Source organism: Oppia nitens, unplaced genomic scaffold (genome assembly GCF_028296485.1).
Source record: "Oppia nitens isolate AA-2021 unplaced genomic scaffold, nextdenovo-longstitch-racon4-pilon3 scaffold2_pilon_pilon_pilon, whole genome shotgun sequence".
NCBI lineage: Eukaryota > Metazoa > Arthropoda > Arachnida > Sarcoptiformes > Oppiidae > Oppia > Oppia nitens.
This window is the reverse complement of record NW_026533210.1, coordinates 1909429-1934000: the sequence shown is the minus strand read 5'-3', so window position 1 is coordinate 1934000 and position 24572 is coordinate 1909429. Positions and strand designations below refer to the sequence as shown.

Here is a 24572-nt window from a genome sequence, read left to right as displayed (position 1 = left end):
CACTACCACCACCAGCACCGGTAATGTTGCCGAAGCCGAGAGACAACTGGACACAAATCTCAAAAAGTTGGATATATTTTTGCGGTCAACAATGATTATCCGTCCCATCAATACGTACAACGAATTGAACGATATGGAGTGCAAACGGCTGTCCGATCTGAGTCTGGCCGCCGGTGTCTTCCAATACCGGCCCACACGGCATATACTTCGTACACAAACAGTACAACAATACTATGAACTATGGGCTCATTGGTTAGAAAATTTTCACGCACACGATCTGGTCAAATTTGTTAGTTCAATGACCAACGATGGACAGGTATGCGATAATGATAAGCTAGCACTGGTCAAGTATGGCTGTATGGAAGTGCATGTTATGCGTGCCAACTATTACTATGACGATCGCAATGAGACATGGACATTTCCATTGGTAATTTAGCAAGATCAAAAATATTTATTTTGTTGTTGTTATACTAATTATTTAATATGAAAAAAATTAATTGACCAGGATCAGTCAAACTCATTTCAAGTACACATTGAACTGATAAGGCATGAAAATCGCAATCTGTTTACTGTTTATAGAAATTATTTTAATAAATTATTTCCGCAATGGAATTGTGATCTAATTATACTTGACCTGGTATCTATTTTTTAATTTAGTTTTTTATATATAATTTTATTGATTAAATTATTTTTTTTTATAAAATACTAGCTAACAGTGATTATATTTTTCAATCCCAATCGGCCAAACCTAATCAATAGGGATATAATTAGGTTAGTATACAGTAAACAAATAGTTGTATAAAATAGTTGTTAAATATTGTCTTTGTATGAAAAACACCTAATCAACAAAAATCTACCAGTGCTCGACAAAAAATGTACATCTATTTGTTGCAACGCTACCTACAGGCCCGGTACCGATGGGACTGGCAGTGGACCAGCAAAATGACAAATCTGATGAACACATTAACCGATTTAAATATAGTTAGCAATATTGAAGTGGAAAATGCAACCGAAAGTTATCTGAATTATTTTGGACCAGTTTTTCGTGAAATTTTCACATAAAATTGATTTTTTTTTAAATTTTTAATTAAATATTTTTGATTATGATTATGATTTAATTAATGTTATTATTATTAGTTTACATATTAAATAAAATGTTAGACTTTTAAAAACATATGTTCAAAAAAAAGATTAAAAAAAAAGTTTTATTAAAGTTTCTAAATGTTTTTTTTATATTATTATTATTATTATATTAATATATAATTTGATTGATTATTTCAATAATCTATTTTCGTTTAATTGTTAAGTAATTTTTGTTTAATTATTATATACTGTATATAATTGATATTATTAAATATTTTCTACTGTAATGTAATCTACAAAAATATAAAATAGGTTAAGTAAATGATAAAATATTATCAAAAAAATTAGACATTTTGTTGTATATTTGTATTTTTTTAAAAAATAATAATACAATATTGTTTTAGTTATCTGTATATTATAATAGATTTTTAATTTTTTTAAGTACTATACAATTAACGACTCATTAGTGATATAATGAATGATATTTATTAAAAAGAAAATTTAATTTATTTAAAAATTATAGTATTATTTCTAATAATAATAATAACTTTTAATTTTATAATCAAGTTTATTTAATGTGATTTATGTTGTTGTAATATTTATTTACAATTATGATTTGAATTATAATAATAATAATTGTGAAATTTAAAAAAAATCATTGTATAAACTATCAGTAATTTTTTTTTATTAAATAACAATATGAGTGCCAATAAAATGAAATCATATTTATGCCAAATATGTGGCGAAATAGCATTTGGTATTTAAACATTTTTATAAAAAAATATTATTTATAATTTATTTTAACTATTAATTATGTATTTTATTTTAAACTAAACAATTAGGTCGTAATTTTTCGGTCATAAGTTGCGAGTCGTGTAAATCATTTTTCCGTAGAAATGCATTCAAAGAAACGGTAAAAATTTCTGGAAATAAATTTATTTAGTATTTTACTAAAATAAATAAATATAATTAAAAATAGTTAATAAACTGTCCAACAAATGGCAATTGTTTTATTACAACGAAAACACGAAAATCGTGTCAAACATGTCGACTAAATAAATGTTTGGCCACAGGAATGAAAAAAGTGATTATTATTATTATAATTAAAAAAATATTATTTTTATAATAGTTATTAATATATATATATACTGTATATTTAATTATTAATTTATTTGATGTTTAAAAATAAAAAAAAAATTAGGAAATGTTTAAAACTAATGAAGAAAATGTTTTAAGAAGAAAGAATCGACAGAAGAATCGACTAAAACAACGACAACAATGTGTTGAAGAAGACATCCGTTCAGTGGATTTGTTGTCATCAATAACTACAGGTTCGCCACAATCACAGACAATAACAACTACCACACAATACGTGGATACGGATGACACAAATAATAGTGATATTTTTTGGCAACTATTTAACAGTTCGGTGATGAATGTCGACGACGATAAGCTCAGGGATCAGATCGTGGAGATTGAGAACAACTGTATGATAACAACAACTACAACAACAGCTGATGAAAGTTATGATAACGACTACTCGATTGATGGCACCGACACTGTATTTGATAAAAGTTTACACTTAAATGCATACAATGCACACAATAAGTATAAAGTGGTTCCCATATTCAGGGAACTGGTAGACTATCACGGCTTAAACCAGTTAGAGGGCACCCGTATTACGGAAATATTAAACTCATCTCAAGTTCTAGACTATACTGTCTGTATGGACAATATTGTTAAGATTGCCGACATGGATAAGTTGGCCAAACTAGCGGCCATTTATATGGAACAGTTGGTCATCAAATCTATTAGTTTTGCCAAATGTTTGCAATTATCGTTCGGCAACTATTGTATTGATGACCAGTTGTCGCTAATAAAGTACGGGTGCCGTGAAGTAGTGTTTCTCAAAACATTAATGAGTTACGATAGGTGTCAAAAATCTCATATAATACCTATAGTAAGTGTTTTAATTAAAAAATATATATTTATATTATTTAGAGAGTAGAGATAAAATAAAACAAAATAAAAAATGCCAATTTTTATTTAAATAATTATTTTATGATTTTTATATTTTTTAAAATAATTAATTAGCATGATAATATGTCAATAGTACCCGACATAAATGCTGTAAAAAATATAAGACCCGTCAATTTTGATTATTTAAATGCTATATATAACAAGCTTATGGACAAAATAATTATGGCATTAAACAACGATAGAGTTATTATGGACTTGGTAATTTTATTTTTTTTTAAATTAATATATTAATAAATCATATATTACTATAATAAGTATTTAAATATATATATATATATATATATATATATTTCTAACTTACAGTTATTAGTAATCATGTTATTGGATCCGAACCGACCCAATCTTAAGTACCGTCACATTATAAAGTAATATTAACATTATTAAGTAGTATTTTTTGTCAATTGATTTATTTTATTTTTTTTAAAAAAAATAAATTCAATAGATTTGACCAACAATTATATATATATTTATTGCAACGATATTTACTGTTGAAACTGGGATCGGACTCCGATTCGCGGACCCGACTCAGTCAGCTGATGGCATCGGTAGCCGATTTGCGTACATATAATGAACTGCATCGACAAAATCAAAATATCAATAATACTTCAAAATTTTATAAATATTACGGACCACTGATTCGGGAAATGTTTTTCGATGATTATGATAATGACTGACCAATTAATGATTATTTATTTTTTGTAGTATTTTTTTAAAAAAATTGTTAAAATATTTACAATAAATATTAATTATATATTATAATTTCATTTTACTATTATTTTTAAACAGTATTACTAAATATGTATATAAAAAAATTATATTTACATACATAGATAACTTAAAATATTAAAAATTTTATATAAATATTATAGACAATATTAAACAAGTTAATTGTGTGAATGAGAAAAATTTATAAACATTTATAAACATACAATTACTGACAATTATTATTGATATGACCTTGATAAGTTAGTTACTTAATGTATACTGTAAGTATTATCTAAATATTTAAATATTTTTATATACGTTTTAATTTTATAGTTTTAAAACATTTTGTTATTCAAAAAAAATATATTAAGTATTAATGCAAATTAATAAATTTAGTTAAATTAGTCGATAAAAGTTTGCATTTTAAAAAAAAATGTATTACTAACTAATAATGTAATTAATGTATTATTGTATTTCATTGAGATGCCAGTCATCAAACATTATTAATATTTATATAATTAATTACTATTTTATACTATTATTATTATTATTATTTAATTAGCCTAAAGCTATTGATAACCTCATGTACTTCAATGTATTTCAATTACAAATGTTATTACATGTATATTGAATCAAATAATATATTTTGTTGTTATAAAATAATAATAGCAATATTAACTTTATCTGTTTGTAAACGTAATGTTTAAATACATAATTATCTACCCAATAATTTTTGTTATCTACCTAAAAGTTAAATAAATAAATAATATAAAGTTGACATTTTTGTTTTGTGTGTGTGTGTGTGTTAAATGTTTATTTATTAGTTTAAAAGTTAAATAAAAAATTTTGAATACAATAATTGAATGAAACAACTAAACAACATATAATCAATACATAATAACTACTTGTATAATAACCAAAATTATTAATTATTTACAATTATATGTACATGTATTTTACAATTTCCTTGATATATTTTTTTAAAAAATTATAAATTGTTTGATCAGTAATTAATAACAACAACAACAACAACAAAATTAATAATTATCTATAATTATTATGAAGTTTTTATTAAATATTTTGTTGTAATATATTTTTATTAAAATATGAAATATAAAATTGATACCAAAAAATTGATACAACATTAGATTTAATATAATAATAATAATAATAATGAGTGATATTAAAAAACTACCAAAAATTTGTGAGATTTGTGGCGAAAAAGCTAATGGTATTTAATTTTTCTTTCAATTTATGTTTAATTGAATTTTAATTTTGTTTTATTAATTCAATAATTAATTTGTAATTAATAACTAACAAAAAATTTTTTTGATCTAACAATTAGGCCGTAATTTTTCGGTCATAAGTTGCGAGTCGTGTAAAGCATTTTTCCGTCGAAATGCATTCAAAGAAGTTGTAAAACTTATTTATATATTTTTTAATTAAAAATTTTTATTTATTATTAAAATATCATTTATTTATTGTAAATATTAAATTAGTCATTGGATTGTCCATCAAATGGCAATTGTATTATAACAGCAAAGACACGAAAGTTATGTCAAAAATGTCGTCTAAATAAATGTTTTACCGCCGGAATGAAAAAAGTATTTATTTTATTTATTTTTTAGATAATTAATTAATTTTTTAAATATATATTTATTTAATTTAGGAAATGTTGAAAAACATTGAGGAAAGAGAGTCAAGAAAAAAGTTAGTCGAAGAAAATCGACAGAAAAAACAACTAAAACAACAACAATATTGTGTTGAAGACAACATCCGTTCAGTGGAGGAGTCGTCCACAATGACTACCGGTTCGCCACAATCACAGACATCTCCACCACATATCGACACTGATATCATACCTGACGATAACGACTGTAATGATTATCTGATGAAAATAATTGACAGCACATTGATTATCAGCGACGATGAGCTCAGGGATCAGATTCAGATGGAAAACTTTGATGATGACGATATCATCGACAACAACGAGTTGGCCGATAAAAACACTACTTACAGCATATTTGACGGCACACTACCATTGGAACGGCTGATGAGATTAAAGCATAGAGTGGTTCCCATATATCGGGAACTGGTCGACCATAACGGCCTGAATCAGTTGGAGACCAACCGTATCACTGAAATTATAGACTCATCCGCAAAACTATTCCAGTTTACACTCTGTAAGGACAACATAATCAAGATGTCAAACATGTTGGAAGTGATACAACTGTCCGCACGAATTACTGAACAGTCGGTCATGAATTGTATTAATTTTACAAAAAGTTTACAATCATTTAGAAATTGTTGTCCGGATGACCAGTTGTCGCTAATCAAGTACGGGTGCGGAGAGATATTGTTTGTCCGGTCCATCGATTTTTATGATAAAAAACTAAAAAATTTTATCATACCTATTGTAAGGATTAAAGTTATATATATATATATATTTAGTTAAATTAAAGATGTTTAATTAAATTAAAAATATTTAATTAAATTAAAGATATTTAATTAAATTAAAGATATTTAATTAAATTAAAAATATTTAATTAAATTAAAGATATTTAGTTAACTTAAAGATATTTAGTTAAATTAAAGATATTTAATTAAATTGAAGATATTTAATTAAATTAAAAATATTTACTTAAATTTTTAACTAAAATTTTACTAAGGTTATTTTTGTTTTTATTTTTAGGATTCAAAAACATCAATATATGCCGATATGCAAGCTTTTTGTAACGAATATCCCGATTATTACAATAGTTTTATGCAATTATTTTATAAATTATTAGACAAATTTTTACCGGCTTGGAATGAGGATAGAGTCATAATTGATCTGGTATATTTATTATTATTGTCTATTATCTATTTATTTTATTAGAGGGGGGGGGAAGTGTGCTATTATAATTATGTACATATGTATATCATATAAATTTATTTTATTTTTAAAAATTAATTTTTTTTTATTTAAGTTGTCAGTAATTTTGTTGTTTGATCCGAATCGACCAAATCTTAAACACCGTCACAATATAAAGTAAGTTAAATTTAAAATAAGATTTTTCTCTATTTAATTGGTATTTATATTTGCAATAGTTTTTTTTTAATATAGCAATTGATATTCATATTTAACTTATTTACTAAAAAAACTTTATATTTGTTTATTTTTTTCAAAAAGACTTGAACAACAATTATACATATATTTGTTGCAACGATATCTGCTATTGAAACTAAAATCCGAGTCCGAGTCCTGCGATCAGATCTATCGGCTGATGACAACAGTGTCCGATACGCATACAATCAGTAATCTTCAGCGACATTACGGTATCAAAGAGTATAAAAAATATTTGAAATATTACGGACCACTGCTTCGGGAGATGTTTTGGCCAGATTTGGATGACGACTAAAATATTTATATATATATATATAATAATTGACAATTTTATATCAATTATATATATATATATTAATATATAGATTATTTCTATTTTATCAAATAAACCTTGATATTTCACAATAATTTTATTACTTTATTTTGTTTTTAACTAACAAATAATCAAATATTTTGATCGTTTAAAACTAATATAATTTTATCAATTAAAAGAATAGAAATTTGATAAAATTGTTAAATAATAATAATAATAAAATTGGTTGTTTTATTTTAATCAATTTTAATAATAATAATAATAGTTATTATTGATATTTGTTAAAAAATTTCAATTCAATTTTAAATTGATTGATATAATAATTAATTATCGGCTCATAACTTCAATGGGTTTATTTCATGTGCTAACCGATTATCAATGTGCTATGGGTTTAAGTAATAATATTGTCAAACTTTACGGCCCACTGGCCCGGGAAGTGATTTGGCCCGTGAATTGAGAAGTTGCCTAACATTTTAAGACATTATAAATAACAAACTAAACTATTTTTGTTGACAAAAAAATAAATAAATTTATTTATTAAACTTTCCATAAATTTGTTTTAATATCTTTAATGTTAATGACTTTATTTTTCATAATATTTATAAATATTTATATATATATTTGATTTAGTATTATTTATAAATTATTGACTATATATATATATTAATAATATTAATTTAATAAACTATAGTTTTATATACAGTACATTTGTGTACTATATATTTGATTATTAGTCAACATTTTATCTTTTTTCCTGTAAACGTTATTATCATGGTTGATTATTTTTTATTATACTAATCTATTATATAGAGAGTACAGTATACAGGTAATTTATATTACACACAGTGTATATAATTTTATAAAAATTTATCTATACTGATATTTTATGATAATATAATATATATAAATATATCAGTAGTTAAACAAATTATAAATAAAGCAGAAAAAACTTACTATAATTATTAGCAATTGAAAGTTAACAACAATCATGGTTTATAATAAAATTTTTAATGAATTAAATATTTTCAATGTTATTAAAACAAAAATTTAATATTCAATAATAAAGTTTCATAATAATTAATTAATTAATTAAATAATTTATAAATGAAACTACAATTTTATGTTTTCAACTTAAATTGATGAACAAATCAAATGGTATTTTTTTTGTTGAGTTATTGATTTAAATTTAAATTTTTATATATTTTTTTATTGATTACTAGACAACAAATTATACCTAATAATAATAATTATTGTTAATTAATAATAACAAAAATAAATCTGTGATATAATTTATAAACAAAATAATAATTAGCAATTAATTTTGTTGTGTGTGTGTGTGTACTATAAACATATATATTAAACAATACAGTAGTTTAATAGCAAATATGAGCGATAATAATAATTATAAGCTAACAAAACATTGTGAGATATGTGATAGCGATAAAGCGACAGGTAATTTAAATTTATTAATTAATTAATTAATTTTTATAATAATTTTTTAAACTAATAAATAACTAAAATTTTATTTTTTTTTATGTTTCATTATTATCGACACACAATAAGGCCGTCATTTTTCAGTCACAACTTGCGAGTCGTGTAAAGCATTTTTCAGACGAAATGCCTTCAAAGGAATGGTATATAAGTTTTTACTTAAACTTTTTTTGACAGAAAAAAACCGTAAAATTTTATATTTATTTTTAATTTCATTAAAAACATTATCATAATCTAGTGGTTGAATTGTCCATCAAATGGCAAATGTGTGATAACAGTAACCACAAGAAAATTGTGTCAAAAATGTCGTCTAATTAAATGTTTGAACGCAGGAATGAAAAAAGTATTTTTAGTTTTAGTTTTAAAAAAATTAAAACTTTAATTAATTTTTTCCCCTAAACTTCTACAGGAAATGGTAAAAACAGATGAGGAACGGGAGATAAAAAAGAAATTATTAGAAGAAAAACGACAGAAAAAGATACGACGGGAACAACAAAAACAACAACAATGTTATGAAAACATCCGTTCAGAGGAAAGGTTGATAACTACCGATTTGACACAATCACCGACAACAACGACAACAACAATAACAATAAAAAACACCGATTATGACAATACAGATAACGATAGTCTATGGGAACTGATTGACAGTTCGTTAAATTTTAACAATGATCAGCTCAGGGATCAGATTATGGAAATTGAAAATAGTATTACTATAACTACTATAGTTGACAACGACTCGGCCGATACCAACAACAAACTGTATGATGACTATAGCTTAGAAAAACATTCATTAGTACCGGTCTATTCACAACTGGTAGACCATCAAGGGTTGAACCAACTGGAAGTCAACCGTATGTCAGAGTTGCTTAACTCGCTATCAGTATTAGACTATCCAGTTTTCAAGGATAACATTGTACGGGTGACCGACTTGACTGAAATTATACGACTGTCCGGACTCCGGTCGGAGCTAATGGTCAAAGATATTGTCTCGTTTACCAAAGGATTGGAGTCATTCAGGACCTATTGTTTGGACGACCAGTTGTCACTGATAAAGCACGGCTTCTATGATATATTGATGCTCAGATCCCTGAGCTGTTACGATAAGGATCTACATAATTTTGTATTACCAGTGGTAATGATATTAACATTTTTAAAAAAAAATTTAAATTGCATTAATTAATTATGTGTATATGTATATGTGCACTAGTAAAATTTAATAAGATATTTATAATTATAACAATTTTTAAAAAAAATTAAAAACTTAACTATTTTTATTAGAGATACTATATTAGAATTATGTAAAAAAAATTTAATTCAAAAACTAGAAGGTTTAGATTTATTTTGTGTAAATAGCTTTTTAAAACAAATTAATTATAATTTAAACTGAAATTTAATTATATTTATATATTTTTTTTTAATTTTTTAAACATTTTTTTATTAGGATGATAAAAAATCCATGATTATCAGTTTGGTCTCTTTTAAGAAATTTAATTTAGACTATCTTGGTAATTTTATGCAATTATTAATGAAATTAATGAACCAGTTTATGCCATTTTGGAAACATGATAAAGTCATAATGGATTTGGTAAAAATTAATATTATCAAATTAATTAATTATTTTTTTTATAAAAAAAACTATTAAAAATATCATATATTTATATATATATATATATTAAATAATTTGTTTTATATTTTAATTCAGATGACGGCAATTGTATTCTTTGATCCGAACCGACCAAATCTCAAACACCGTCACAATATAAAGTAATTACTTGTTATTTAATGTTTTGTTTATTACTATTTATTGCAAATATTATATTTATTTTAATTTTTTTTTTTTGGTTGATAGACTGGACCAACAATTATATATATATTTATTGCAACGATATCTACGATTGAAATGGGTGTCCGACTCTGAGTCTGGTATCCGATTATGTCGTCTAATGACTTCAATGGGTTTGTTTCATGTGTTAACCGATTATCAAAAACAATGGGCAATGGGTTTAAGTAAAAATATAGTCAAACGTTACGGCCCACTGGCCCGGGAAGTGATTTGGCCCCAGTGTTGATAAGTTGTCTGATTCACAACTTTTTTTTTATAATTATATAAATAACAAACTAAACTATTTATAAAAATAAAATATATTTATTTATTAAAATTAATTAAACTTTCAATATATCAATTTAAATATCTTAATGTCAATGACTTTAGTTTGATTTTATATATATATATATTTATTTAATATATATATTAATATTTATATTTTATTCAATATTTCTAAAATTACTTTATTATTATTTATTAATTAATTATTGACTATATATTTATATATATGATTTAATATAATTTGATTGCTATTACAAAACATCCAGTAAACGTTATTATCAAGGTTGTTTACTTTTATCGTTTATTTAATAGACGCCATCATAGTTTACATTATACTATAAATATTGATATTTTTTTAAAAATACTAATAATTTTAAATTTTTGTTTTGTTTTGTTTAATAATATAATATTTATTATTATTTCTCTAAATTTCAAATTCAATTTTTAATTATTTCAAATATTTGTTTATTTTTTTTAAAAAATTATTTGCTATCTAAATGTATTATTAAATACTTAATAAGTAAAACAAGTAAAACAATTTCATATTAATAACGTTTTTATTTATCTAAATAAAAACTGTGTAGCTAGATAATTAACTAGATAATATATTTATATGGATAAAAATTAATTTGTAATTTAATTTAAATCAATACATGTAAATTACAATTTTCAACTTTCAAAATATTAATAAAATTTATTAAATTATTTTGATTTGAAATTATTATAATAATAAAAAATAAATAAATAATAACTTCAAACTAAACTGTGATAATAATCAGCAATTAATTTTGTTGTGTGTGTGTGGACTAAATTTATAAACAAAAAAAAATATTTATTTATAAAAACAATACAAATAGTTAAAATAGCAAATATGAGCGATAATAATAATAATAATACAACAAAACATTGTAAAATATGTGGCGAAAATGCGACAGGTAAATTAAAATTTATTATGCAATTTAATTATTATAACAATTTTTTATATAAAAAAAATAATAACTAAAATTTTATAGTATTTTATTTTTATTTTTTTTTTGGTTTCATTATATACACAATTAGGCCGTCATTTTACAGTCATATCTTGCGAGTCGTGTAAATCATTTTTCAGGCGAAGTGCGTTCAAAGAAAAGGTATTAAAATTTTAAAAAAATTTTAAACAACAAAAAATATGTAAAAATTTTATTTATTTTTTAAAAAAATTCATTAACATTATCATAATCTAGTGGTTGAATTGTCCATCAAATGGCAAATGTGTGATAACAGTAACAACGCGAAGATTTTGTCAAAAATGTCGTCTAAATAAATGTTTGGCCACAGGAATGAAAAAAGTATTTTATTTTTTAAATTTTAGTTAAATTATTATTTTAAAAAAAACTTTTACAGGAAATGATAAAAACAGTTGAGGAACGGGATATAAAAAATAATAAGTTATTAGAAGAAAATCAACAAAAGAAGATAAGACGGGAACGAAAACAACAACAATGTTATGAAGACATCCATTCAGAGGAACCGTCGATAACTACCGGTTCGCTACAATCACAGTCAACAACAACAACAACAACAACACAGGACACCGATTATGACAATACAGATAACGAAAGTTTATGGGAACTGATTGATAGTTCGTTAAATGTTACGAATGATGAGCTCAGGGATCAGATTATGGAAATTGAAAATATTATTACGACTATTACTACTGATGATGACATCGACTATGATATCAACAATATGTTTGATGACTATAGCTTAGACACACATACATTAGTACCGGTCTATTCTCAACTGGTAGACCATCAAGGGTTCAACCAATTGGAAGTCAACCGTATGTCAGAGTTACTTAACTCGCTATCGGTATTAGACTATCCGATTTGTAAGGATAACATTGTACGGGTGTCCGACTTGACCGAAATCATGCGATTTTCCGGACTCAAGTCGGAGCTAATGGTCAAAGATATTGTCTCGTTTACCAAAGGGTTGCAATCATTCAGGAACTGTTGTCTTAGCGATCAGATGTCACTGATAAAGTACGGGTGCTATGATATAGTGATGCTCAGATCCCTGAGCTGTTACGATAAGGATCTACAATATTTTGTATTACCAGTGGTAATGATATTAATATATATATATATATATATAAAATTATAATTGCAATAATTAATTATCTACTATAATATACAGAATAATACAGTACTATTAAATTTTCAATATTATATTTATAAACATATATTTAAATATTTAAAACTATATATATATATTTATAACTTTATAATTATAATAAGTTAAAATATTTTATTAACAGTTAGATAACTATTTGAATTATGTATAAAATTGAAATTTTAATTCAATAATTTACACCCTATAATGACATACATATAAACTTTAGATTTTTTGTTGTTGTTGTTGTAAACTATTGCAATAATTTTATTATATATTTTTTTTAATTTTATTTTTCAATTAGGATGATAAAAAATCTATAATCGTCAATATGGTAACGTTTAAAAAACTTAATTCACATTATCATGAAAATTATATGCAATTGTTGGCAAAAATAATGGACCAATTTATGCCCGTTTGGACACAAGATAAAATCATAATGGATTTGGTATTTAATTTTATTAATTACTCAAAAAATAAATTAAACAAAATATCATATATATTAGTATATATTTAAATAATTGATTTGAATTCAGATGACAGCAATTGTGTTGTTTGATCCGAACCGACCAAATCTCAAACACCGTCACAATATAAAGTAATTACTTGTTATTTAATATTTTGTTTACTAATTATTTAATTTGTTTTTTTTGTTGATAGACTGGACCAACAATTATATATATATTTACTGAAACGATATCTACAATTGAAATCGGAGTCGGAGTCTGGTAACCGATTATGTCGTCTGATGACTTCAATCGATAATTTTCATGCACTAAGCGATTATCAAAAACAATGGGCTATGGATTTAGGTAAACATATTATCAATTATTACGGACCACTGGCCCGGGAGTTGATTTTTGAGACTTGGGATGTCGTCTGATTGATTCACACAAACATTTTTTTTAATGATTATAAATAACAAACTAAACTATATTTCAAAAAAAATAAAATAAAAAAATAAATTTATTTATTTATTTATAAAACTTATTTAAATTTTACAAACATTTATTTTAATATTATTTAATGTCAATGACTTTATATATATATATATTTGATTTAGCATTTCTACATTTAATGTTATTATTGCATATTTATTAATTTATTTACTACAGTATATAGTTTATTGTCATTTAACATTGTATTATATATTTTTTCCTCTAAACTTATTATCAAGGTTGTTTATTTTGCTGTTCACTTAACTTTAAATTATGCACAGTATATACTGTATATATATATACAGGTAATTATATATATAAAATACATTGTGTATATAATTTTATTTTTTTTACTGATATTATTAATGATATAAAAATTTATTGTTGTATCACAAATAATAAATAAAGTAAAAACTTACTAATTATTACACGAGTTAACAGCAATAATGGTTTCTAATAAAAAATTTTTATTGAACTAAATATTTGTTTACTAACTTTATATAAATTATATATATTTTTATGTTACTAAAACAAAAATTTAAAATCCAATAATAAAGTTTCATAATAATAATAATAATAAATTAAATAATAAATAATGAATAATCTAAATGAAAATACAATTTTATGTTTAATATGTGGTGACAAATCAAATGGTATGTTTTGAGTTAATTTATTTATATTTCTAATTACTAAACAACAAATTACATCTAATAATTATTAGTTAATAATTAACTAAGTGTTAAAAATAAAAATTATTAAACTTAAATTATAATTTAATCAATTTATGATTTAAATAGGTAGACATTTTTCAATATATACATGTGAACCGTGTAAATTATTTTTTAGGAGACATATCAACAAAAAATCGGTAGTTAAAAAAAATGATTAGTTTTAGTTAATTTTATTAACTATTATTAATATTATTATTTTGTTAATAATTAATAATAAACAAAAATCATTAGCAATTAATATGTGCATCCAATGGGAAATGTATTATAAATGTTTCGACAAGAAAATTGTGTCCCAAATGCCGATTAGACAAATGTTATTCAATGGGTATGAAACAGGTATTTATATTTAATTGAAATTATAATTAATTAAACTTTTTCTTAATATAAAAATTAGTTTTTAATTACTTGTGTTTTTGTTTGTAATTGTTTTTAGGAATTGGTTAATTCAAACATTAATAGATTAATTAAAAATAATGATATCAATGATCTGGATATTAAATCAACTGAATTGTCTCAAAAACTTAATGATGACATTTGGTACGAGTTTGCCAACTGGTTGAACAACAATGATAACAATAGTGAAGAGGAGGAGGAGGACAGGGAGTCTAGTAATGGAAAGTTAGATAAAATTGAAAAAAATCATAGATTAGACGACACCACCACTACTACTACCAACGTATCTAATATAGCACAGCCTAAGACTGTAATGGTCGACTACGAGGGTCTCAATCAGCTACAAGTCAACCGTATCAATGAGTTAATAACCGCTGGCCGTGTTTTTCGGCATCGGGTCAGCAAAAACATTGTCCATTTGAATAACAAAGAAGATATTATGCAATTGAGTCGACAGAGAACCGAGGAGTCGATTCGGGAGATTATCGCTTACGCCAAACGTGTCCAATCGTATACGGATTTGTGCACCGATGACCAGTTGATATTGGTCAGATACGGGTCACTGGATCAGCTTATAGTCAGGATGGTCGACTATTTTGATACTAATATCAACAATTTTGTCTTATATATTGTAAATATTTTTTTTTGTGGATAATATACTTATAGTTTTCAATCATTTAATTTTCCGCAAAAATTACTATATCTAATAGGATAGTAACACATCGTTGACATTTTACGAGGACACCAGAGACCTGGGTCCTAACCGACGCCAATTGGACAGTCAATTGAGACCGGTTTATATGAAATTTTTGACTACTATGCTGTCCCAGTGCCGAAATGACCCGATTATCACGGAATTGGTGTGTAATTATCTGTATTATTATTATTAATAATAATAGTACTATTATTATCATTATTATTATAATTATTATTCATAGCTATCGGCAATAGTTATGTTCAATCCATACCTACCGGACCTCGAGCACAGGCATACAGTCAAGTATGAGATGTGAATCCATTGTTTTAAATAATAATTATTATTAATATTGTTTTTTTTCAAATCAACAATTAAAGACTTGAACAACAATTATACATATATTTATTGCAACGATATTTGCAATGGAAATACCGATTCGGTAGGGAATGGGAGATACGATTGCAGACCATAATGAATACAGTTATGGATGTGCGGACATTGGGTGACATATATAAGCGCATTGAACACAACGATTATCGACAATATATAACAAAATATGGACCAGAATTTACCTCATATTATGGTCCACTCGCTAAAGAAATCTATAATTTTTTAATATAATTTTTTTTATATATATTTTATATAAAATTTTATTTATTATTAGTATTATATTAAATTTATACAAATATTGTATTATATTAAATTTGCATAATTCTCAATTTACATGTACTATAATGTTAAGTAATATCATTGACTAATAGTATGATAAAACTACAAATTGATTAATAAAATTTGCTGCCAATTGATTAATATTTTAATATATGATATAAAATTATTGCTAATTATAAATAGTAATTAATAGTAAGAAAATTATTATTATTATTATTAAATATGCAATAATTGTAAATAAGTATAGAATTATAATAATTAAGTGCATTAAACAAATATTAACATTTAATATAAATTTTTAAAAAAGATTTATCATTAAAAACTTATTGCATTAAATATTATATTAATATTTGTAAAACATATTACTATGACTATTATCATTACTACTACAGTATTATCATATTTAGTACTTAATTTGATAATATTTATACTGAATATATATTTTTTAAATATAATAAATAAGTTTATAGTTTTTTTTTGATTAAATTTTTACTATTTATAATGTTGTTGTAATTTTTTGTTTGTTTGTTGTGTATAAACTAAGTTAAGTTTAAAAATAAATAATTAATTAATGAATAAACAAAATAAAACTCCAATTTTCTGCTTAATATGTGGAGACATATCAAACGGTATGTTTAAATTTTAGCCAAAATATTGTATTAGAAAATTTTAGATTTATTATATTTAAGTAATTTTATTATAATATATATACAGTATATTAGATATCTTACTATTGTTTTTAATTTTTTATAAATAAAATAATTTAATTAATTTTTTTAACAAATAGGTAGACATTTTGGAGTACAAACATGTGAATCGTGTAAATTATTTTTTAGGAGACATATCACTAGAAAATCGGTAATTATTTATTAATATTTGTTAATTGTTTTTAATTTTTTATATTATAAAAATTATATAGTTTTTTGGTCAACAAAAAAAAAAAAACAAACAAACAAATACTTATAATTTAAAATAATTATTATTTTTTTCTTGAAATTAATTTAGCAATTAATATGTGTATCAAATGGAAACTGTATTATAAATACAGAGACAAGAAAGTATTGTCCCAAATGCCGATTAAATATATGTTATACAATGGGTATGAAAAAGGTATTTATGATATTTAATTAATTAATTAATATTATATTCATATTATGTATAAATAATTTTTAAAAATTGTATAATTGATAATTTATATATTTTATATATACTCTATATATATATATATATATATATATATTTAGCAATTGGTCTTTAAAAAGAAAAAATTGATCGATAATAATGATATGACTGATCTGGATATTAATACAAATGAATCGACAGTCAGTGATGACGATTGGTATGAATTTACCAAATGGTTGGACAACAACAACAACAACAATAGCCAGAACAGGGAGACTGTATCAGAAAAGTTGGATCAAATTGAAAAAAGAAGTCAAATATTGAACAGTGTATTCATCATACCTGAGCCGATGGTTGACTACGAGGGTCTGAATCAGTTACAAATCAAACGTATCTCAGAACTGTTGATCGCTACCAGTGTTTATCGGCATCCGGTCAGCAAAAACATTGTCCGACTGAACAGCAAACAGGATATCATGCGATTAAGTCAACAGAGAATCGAGGAATCGATTCGCGAGATTGTCTTCTATGTTAAACGTGTCCAACCGTATAGACAACTGTGCGCCGATGATCAATGGCAACTGGTCAAACACGGATCACTGGATCAGATGATAATAAAGATGATCTACTATTTTGACAGTGATGTCAACAATTTTATCTTTTATATTGTAAATAGTAGTATAATATTGTTGAGATAATTGTGTGCATAAATATTTTAATTGCTATTATTATTATAGGATAATAACACATCACTAATGGTTATTACGGATGTCACCTACTGGTCAACTACAGGACACCGTATCGATAACCAGTTAGCAAAATTGTTTACTAAACTTATAACCAATATGCTGATCCAGTGTCGATCCGACCCGATTATCATAGCACTGGTATGTAATTGTGTTGTTTGTTTTTTTGTGTAATAATTATTATTAATATACATATTAACTTAACCCTGGTATTACCATATCCTAAATAGCTGTCGGCGATAGTATTGTTCAATCCTAACCTACCAGATCTCAAGCACAGGCATGTAATCAAGTATGTAATAACAACAACAAAAATCAGTTAATTAATTATTTTACATTAATTTTTTTTGTAATCATTTTGTTTCTGTTTTTTAAAAAGACTTGAACAACAATTATACATATATTTATTGCAACGATATCTTCAATTGAAATACCGGTCCGATTATCAATGGATGACACGATTGCAGATCATAATGTCATCACTAATGGATTTGCCGACAGTCCGTGAACTACAGAAGCGCATTGAATACACTGATTATCAACAATATATGTCATATTATGGACCACTAGTTAGAGAAGTTTATAATTTTTAATAACAATTTTTTTTGTGTGTGTGAATGATAATGACTATTTGATATTAACAAATTGTTAATAACAATCATTAAAAAAAACTTTTTAATATTGTAAATAATATATAATTTTATTATTGAATTTATTTTATATTAATCAATAAGAATTAACTGTAAATAATACATTATATTTATACTGTAAAATAAACTAATTATTAAAAATAAACAATATTATTTATAATGTATGATTAATTTATATTAATAAATTATTGATATTTTTGTATTTAATAAATGATTCATTAAAAACTTTTATTACATTAAATACAGGTAATAGTAGTAGTAGTATTAGTAGTATTACACATTGCTATAAATATTATCACAATTGATATAAATATATATATATATATATATATATTGTTAAACAATTTGATATACAATAAAACATAATCAACAAAACAGAATAATATTATTTATCATTAAATTTATAATAATTTGTAATACTGTTGTTATTTTTTACAAAATACAAATTAAGTTAAACTTCATAATTAATGAATAATAAAAATATAATTAAAAATAAAATTTTCTGTTTAATATGTGGAGACATATCAAATGGTTTGTTTTAAATATGTTTACAAAATATTATAGATTTTTTTTTAGATTTTAATATTAATATTAATCAAATTTTATTATTTTATATAACTATTGAATTTAATTTTTAATAAAAATATCTGACAAATTAATTATTTAAAAAAAACACTTAATTTTTAACAAATAGGAAGACATTTTACATTACAAACATGTGAATCGTGTAAAATATTTTTTAAGAGACATATCAGTGATGATATTACTAATAAATCGGTAATATTTTTTTTAAATAAACTTTTAGTAAAAAATAGACAATTTTTTATAATATAAATATATAGGTATTATTTTTTTAATATAAATTAGCAATTAATGTGTGCATCCAATGGAAATTGTATTATAAATGTTTCGACAAGAAAATCGTGTACTAAATGCCGATTAAACAAATGTTATTTAATGGGTATGAAACAGGTATTTATAATATTTAATTTATCATGTTGATATATTAGATAATATTTATTTATAATTTATAAAATTTCACTTACAATATAATTTTAATTATTTATTATTAAAATTGGTAGCAATTGGTTTACAAAAGGATAAAATTGAATGTTAATAATAATAATAATAATAATATTACTGATTTGGATATTAATTCAAATGAATCGATAGTCAGTGATGACGATTGGTATGAGTTTACCAAATGGTTGGACAACAACAACAATAGCCTGAATAGGGAGACAAAGTCGGATCAAATTGAAAAAGATAGTCATGTATTCATCAATACTGTACGCATACCTCAGCCGATGGTTGACTTTCAGGGTCTGAATCAGTTACAAATCAATCGCATAGACGAGTTGTTAGCCGCTTCCCGTGTATTACAACATAGGGTCAGCAAAAACATTATCCATTTGAATAGCAAACAAAATATCTTGAGATTAACTCAACACCGAAATGAACAGGGAGTTCGTGAGCTCATGTATTCCATCAAACAATTGCACACATATAGCCAACTGTGCGCCAATGATCAATGGTCACTGGTCAAACACGGATCACTGGATCAAATGTTAATCAAGATGCTCTACTATTTTGATACTAATGTCAACAATTTTATCTTTTATATTGTAATATATTTAGTATATCATTTTTTTTGTGAGGGGGTGGGTGGGTGGGATGGTGGGGAAGTGAGATAATTGTGTATAAATTTTCATTAAATAGTTATTATTATTGTCTATAGGATACTAACATATCGCTGATGATTGATTTGGATGACAACTACTGGTCAACTACACGACATCGTATTGATAGTCCAGTAACTAAAATGTATATCAAATTTATAACCAATTTGTTGACCCAATGTCGATGTGATCCGGTTATCATTGTATTGGTATGTAATGATGTGTTGTTGTTGTGTTATTTGGATGATTGACTTACTTAGCAGTATTAACTGTATTTACCATATTCTGTCATAGCTGTCGGCTATAGCATTGTTTAACCCTAACCTACCTGATCTCAAGTACAGGGATGTAATCAAGTATGTAATACTTGATTAGTTATCAAATATATTTTTTTGTGTTAACATTCTCTCTCTCTCTCTCTCTCTCTCTCTCTCTCTCTCATCAAAGACTTGAACAACAATTATACATATATTTAATGCAACAATATTTGCAATGGAAATACCGGTCCGATTATGACTGGAAACACCGATTGCAGACCATAATGACATCACTGATCGATTTGCAGACATTCAGTAACATACATAAGCGCGTTGAACATAACGACTATCAACAATATAAGTCATATTATGGACCATTAATTAGAGAAGTTTATAATTTTTAATAATAATTATTTTTTTTTGTATAATCAATAAACTCACTAATAATAAACTATATTAAAAATGTAAATAAAAATTATTTATTTTTATTATATTTCTTTCGGTGTAATATTATTTAAGTTTCGTTTATTATGCTTTTAATTATAAAAAAATACATAATAAATCTAATTAAAATATTAAGATATAACTGTATTATAAACTAGCATTATTTATGTCAAAATTATTATGAAACATATATTGTATATAATATGTAACATTTTAATGATATTATTATCTATTTTTTTATTATTATGATAAACATACACATGTATCTATCATATATTATTAGTTTAGTTTTTTTCCTCTAAAAAAATTAATTAAACCTAAATTCATTAGATATTATTATTATCATTATTATTATTATTATCCCATATGAGGAATTGATAGCCTATCATAATTAGCGTACTATTTATCATTTTATAAATAGAGAGTACAATGGTTATTATATAAATCAATATATTACCCAGGTACGGACAAATATAGTAATGATATTTATATTATACATGTACAGTATATAAACAAGGTCATCATTACAGTAAGTTTAATGATATACATTATAATTAACACTACACGATATATAATTATTATAAAAAAATAATAATAATAACAAATAACAAATAAAAGTAACTCATATGTAGAATACTATTAATATATATAAATTATTGACAATTTATTTATTTATTGCTTAATTAGTTTATTATATAAAAAATAAATAAAATTAACATTTTTCTTAAATGTCAACAAATATACGTCAAAAATATTGTCTCGTTTGTGGAGATATTGCCAATGGTTTGTATTTTTTTGTTAGTTTGTTTTAATATAACAGTTAATATGTTTTATTAAAATTAACTAAAAAAAATAATGATTTAAAAATAATTTAGCTATAAATCTAATTAAATATATTTTATTATATAATATTTGTTACTTTTTTTAAAATAAAAATAGGTTTTCATTTTGATGTCATAACATGTGAATCGTGTAAATCATTTTTCAGACGCGTTGGTCGTTTGGATCAACAAAAAGTTTGTGTATTATTTAAACTAATAATAATTAATAATATTAACTAATATTAACTAATGCTTATTAGTTTATTTATTTATTTTTTAAAAATTAATAAATATTAGGATAAACTAATATGTCTGTCAAACGGTAATTGCGAGATCAATGCCGAAACCAGGAGACGATGCAAACAGTGCCGACTGGACAAGTGTTTGGCGGTCGGCATGAATGCCGTATGTTTTTTTTTATTAGCTACCGATGCCCTCAGATATATATATATATATATATATATATAAAAGTTTTCAAGTTTTAATACTAAACTTTTTAATCAATTTTTTTTAAAAAACTTAGAAATTAATTTATACGGATAAACAAAGGGAACGCCGAAAATGTTTGGTTCAACGAAACAAACAAAAATCATTAACAATCAATGATAGCACCGGTAGTTCATCTATTGCTAGTCATACGGAAAATGTTGGCTACTTTGATATTAATAACAGTAACATTAATAATAGTGATAATCAATTACAAATTGCCAATATTACAAGCAGCACCGGTAGCTATTGTCAATCAGTCAACAACAACAACAACAACAATAGGGAGGACACGCCGATTATGGCCATCAATAGACCCATCACTGACTATAGCAATACATTTACAGAGTTTGAGACCAGTATTTACGGTGAGCTCATGGATGCGTTGAAATTGGTTGAAAAATTTCCATATATTATCAACGAATGCATTGTCGACTACTACGACCAGTATTTACGGGTAGTCGTTGGCCGTGGCGACGGCCAGATTCGCAGTTTTGTACAAATGGCCAAACAATTGGCCGGTTTTCGGCTACTCACCGAATCGGATCAATTGATTTTGCTAAAGTATGGCCAATATGAGTCGGAAATGCTTCGTTGGTTTCCCTACTTTGACTTTGAGCGCCAGTCCTGGCAAATGTCGTTTGTAAGGAACAGTTGGTTTTTTTTGGTGTCTATTTTTTTAAATAAAATGTTGTTTGTTTTTTTATATATTAATAAATAGAGTGACACTACTTATTGGGTTAAGTTAGACGTGTTTAGGGAAACACCAAACAATATCTATGACTATAAACGAGATTTTTTACAATATTTAGCACTCGAGTGGCTATCGGATCAACTCATCATTGATTTGGTAAATAAAAGTTTATTTATTTTTTCTGATATAAAATAATATTTTAATAGTTATTTTTGAGGGGAAAATATAATTTAAAAAATATTTTTTTATTGTTTTATTTTTTTATTCATAGCTAACAACAATACTATTGTTTGATGCAAATCGACCAAAACTATGTGATACAACATTAATTAAGTTAGTTTTTTAGTTATAATACCTGTAATATTTAAAATTTTGTTTTTAAATTGATAATTTATTTTGATTTTTTTTATTTAATTAATTTACATTTACATTTACTTTAAATTAATTAAGACAACAACAGCAAATCTATGTACGGCTATTGATGCGCTATTTGCTAATGAAATTCAAGTCACCGATGTTGGCCACACCTAAAATGGGACGACTATTGAAGTCACTGGACCTGTTGAACATCATTAACCAGAGGAGGACACCGTTTTATCGTAATTATCACCATACTAGGTCTACACTATTACAGGAAATATTTACCAGAGATTAATTTTTAAAAAATAATTATATATCTATAATAAGTAATTTATATGTATATTTATGTAATAATAATAAATTTAATAAATTATTTAATAAATAAAGTATACCTATATTAATATGAATATTACACTATTTAAAAAAAAAATTTTTTATTATTATAGTTTTAAATATAATATAAATTTATATACAGCATATTTATAGTGTATATAAATATTTGAATTTTAGTAAAACTTTATTTATTTATTTTTTAGTTAAAAATAATTTAAGAAATTAATTCATTAACTTTAGACAATAGATTATTAATGATTAGATAGAGAAACTAGTATTTGAAAGTTAATTATTTGTAATATTATTTTATTATATAAGTTAATATATTTTTTGTAACTATAACTTATAAATACACATTATTTTTATAAATTATACATTTTAGTGCAAATTCATGTTGTTATAAATATTTTAGTATCATATATGATATACAGTAAACAATTATATTTATTATTATTATTAATTGTTTTAATAAATTACTGCAATACAGTATTTTTATATCAATTAGTCACACAAACATTAGTTGTTATCAAATGACAATAATTACAATAAT

At 24.0% G+C, this 24572-nt stretch overlaps 8 protein-coding genes across 8 annotated transcripts; all 8 read left to right on the top strand.

Annotated features, from left to right (window-relative positions):
- The first annotated feature begins 1816 nt into the window (after positions 1-1816).
- Positions 1817-4459, top strand: LOC128955521 (uncharacterized). Its single transcript, XM_054301195.1, has 6 exons — positions 1817-1840; positions 1926-1996; positions 2063-2167; positions 2285-3043; positions 3178-3321; positions 4391-4459. The coding sequence occupies exons 3-6, from the start codon at positions 2159-2161 to the stop codon at positions 4457-4459; spliced, it is 981 nt and encodes a 326-aa protein (XP_054157170.1). The 5' UTR covers positions 1817-1840; positions 1926-1996; positions 2063-2158.
- Positions 4460-5001: 542 nt separating this feature from the next.
- LOC128955520 (nuclear hormone receptor HR96-like) lies at positions 5002-7229 on the top strand. The gene is made up of 7 exons (XM_054301194.1): positions 5002-5059; positions 5174-5241; positions 5328-5432; positions 5498-6244; positions 6521-6664; positions 6798-6859; positions 7001-7229. Exons 1-7 carry the CDS (start codon positions 5002-5004, stop codon positions 7227-7229), a joined length of 1413 nt encoding a protein of 470 aa, XP_054157169.1.
- A 1403-nt stretch (positions 7230-8632) lies between these two features.
- On the top strand, positions 8633-10810 carry LOC128955519 (vitamin D3 receptor B-like). The gene is made up of 7 exons (XM_054301193.1): positions 8633-8699; positions 8811-8881; positions 8977-9081; positions 9148-9873; positions 10183-10326; positions 10444-10505; positions 10591-10810. Exons 1-7 carry the CDS (start codon positions 8633-8635, stop codon positions 10808-10810), a joined length of 1395 nt encoding a protein of 464 aa, XP_054157168.1.
- A 921-nt stretch (positions 10811-11731) lies between these two features.
- LOC128955518 (nuclear hormone receptor HR96-like) lies at positions 11732-13885 on the top strand. Its single transcript, XM_054301192.1, has 7 exons — positions 11732-11783; positions 11908-11978; positions 12072-12176; positions 12232-12951; positions 13307-13450; positions 13539-13600; positions 13663-13885. The coding sequence occupies exons 3-7, from the start codon at positions 12168-12170 to the stop codon at positions 13883-13885; spliced, it is 1158 nt and encodes a 385-aa protein (XP_054157167.1). The 5' UTR covers positions 11732-11783; positions 11908-11978; positions 12072-12167.
- A 673-nt stretch (positions 13886-14558) lies between these two features.
- On the top strand, positions 14559-16382 carry LOC128955516 (nuclear hormone receptor HR96-like). The gene is made up of 7 exons (XM_054301191.1): positions 14559-14593; positions 14738-14808; positions 14903-15007; positions 15105-15695; positions 15775-15924; positions 16003-16064; positions 16139-16382. The coding sequence occupies exons 3-7, from the start codon at positions 14993-14995 to the stop codon at positions 16380-16382; spliced, it is 1062 nt and encodes a 353-aa protein (XP_054157166.1). The 5' UTR covers positions 14559-14593; positions 14738-14808; positions 14903-14992.
- Positions 16383-17009: 627 nt separating this feature from the next.
- Positions 17010-18891, top strand: LOC128955515 (nuclear hormone receptor HR96-like). The gene is made up of 7 exons (XM_054301190.1): positions 17010-17059; positions 17218-17288; positions 17436-17540; positions 17675-18220; positions 18290-18439; positions 18529-18590; positions 18678-18891. The coding sequence occupies exons 3-7, from the start codon at positions 17526-17528 to the stop codon at positions 18889-18891; spliced, it is 987 nt and encodes a 328-aa protein (XP_054157165.1). The 5' UTR covers positions 17010-17059; positions 17218-17288; positions 17436-17525.
- Positions 18892-19432: 541 nt separating this feature from the next.
- Positions 19433-21288, top strand: LOC128955514 (nuclear hormone receptor HR96-like). Its single transcript, XM_054301189.1, has 7 exons — positions 19433-19479; positions 19643-19725; positions 19816-19920; positions 20031-20573; positions 20687-20836; positions 20922-20983; positions 21075-21288. The coding sequence occupies exons 3-7, from the start codon at positions 19822-19824 to the stop codon at positions 21286-21288; spliced, it is 1068 nt and encodes a 355-aa protein (XP_054157164.1). The 5' UTR covers positions 19433-19479; positions 19643-19725; positions 19816-19821.
- A 1257-nt stretch (positions 21289-22545) lies between these two features.
- LOC128955513 (uncharacterized) lies at positions 22546-23984 on the top strand. The gene is made up of 5 exons (XM_054301188.1): positions 22546-22554; positions 22673-23278; positions 23357-23485; positions 23601-23662; positions 23780-23984. The coding sequence occupies exons 1-5, from the start codon at positions 22546-22548 to the stop codon at positions 23982-23984; spliced, it is 1011 nt and encodes a 336-aa protein (XP_054157163.1).
- Positions 23985-24572: the final 588 nt, after the last annotated feature.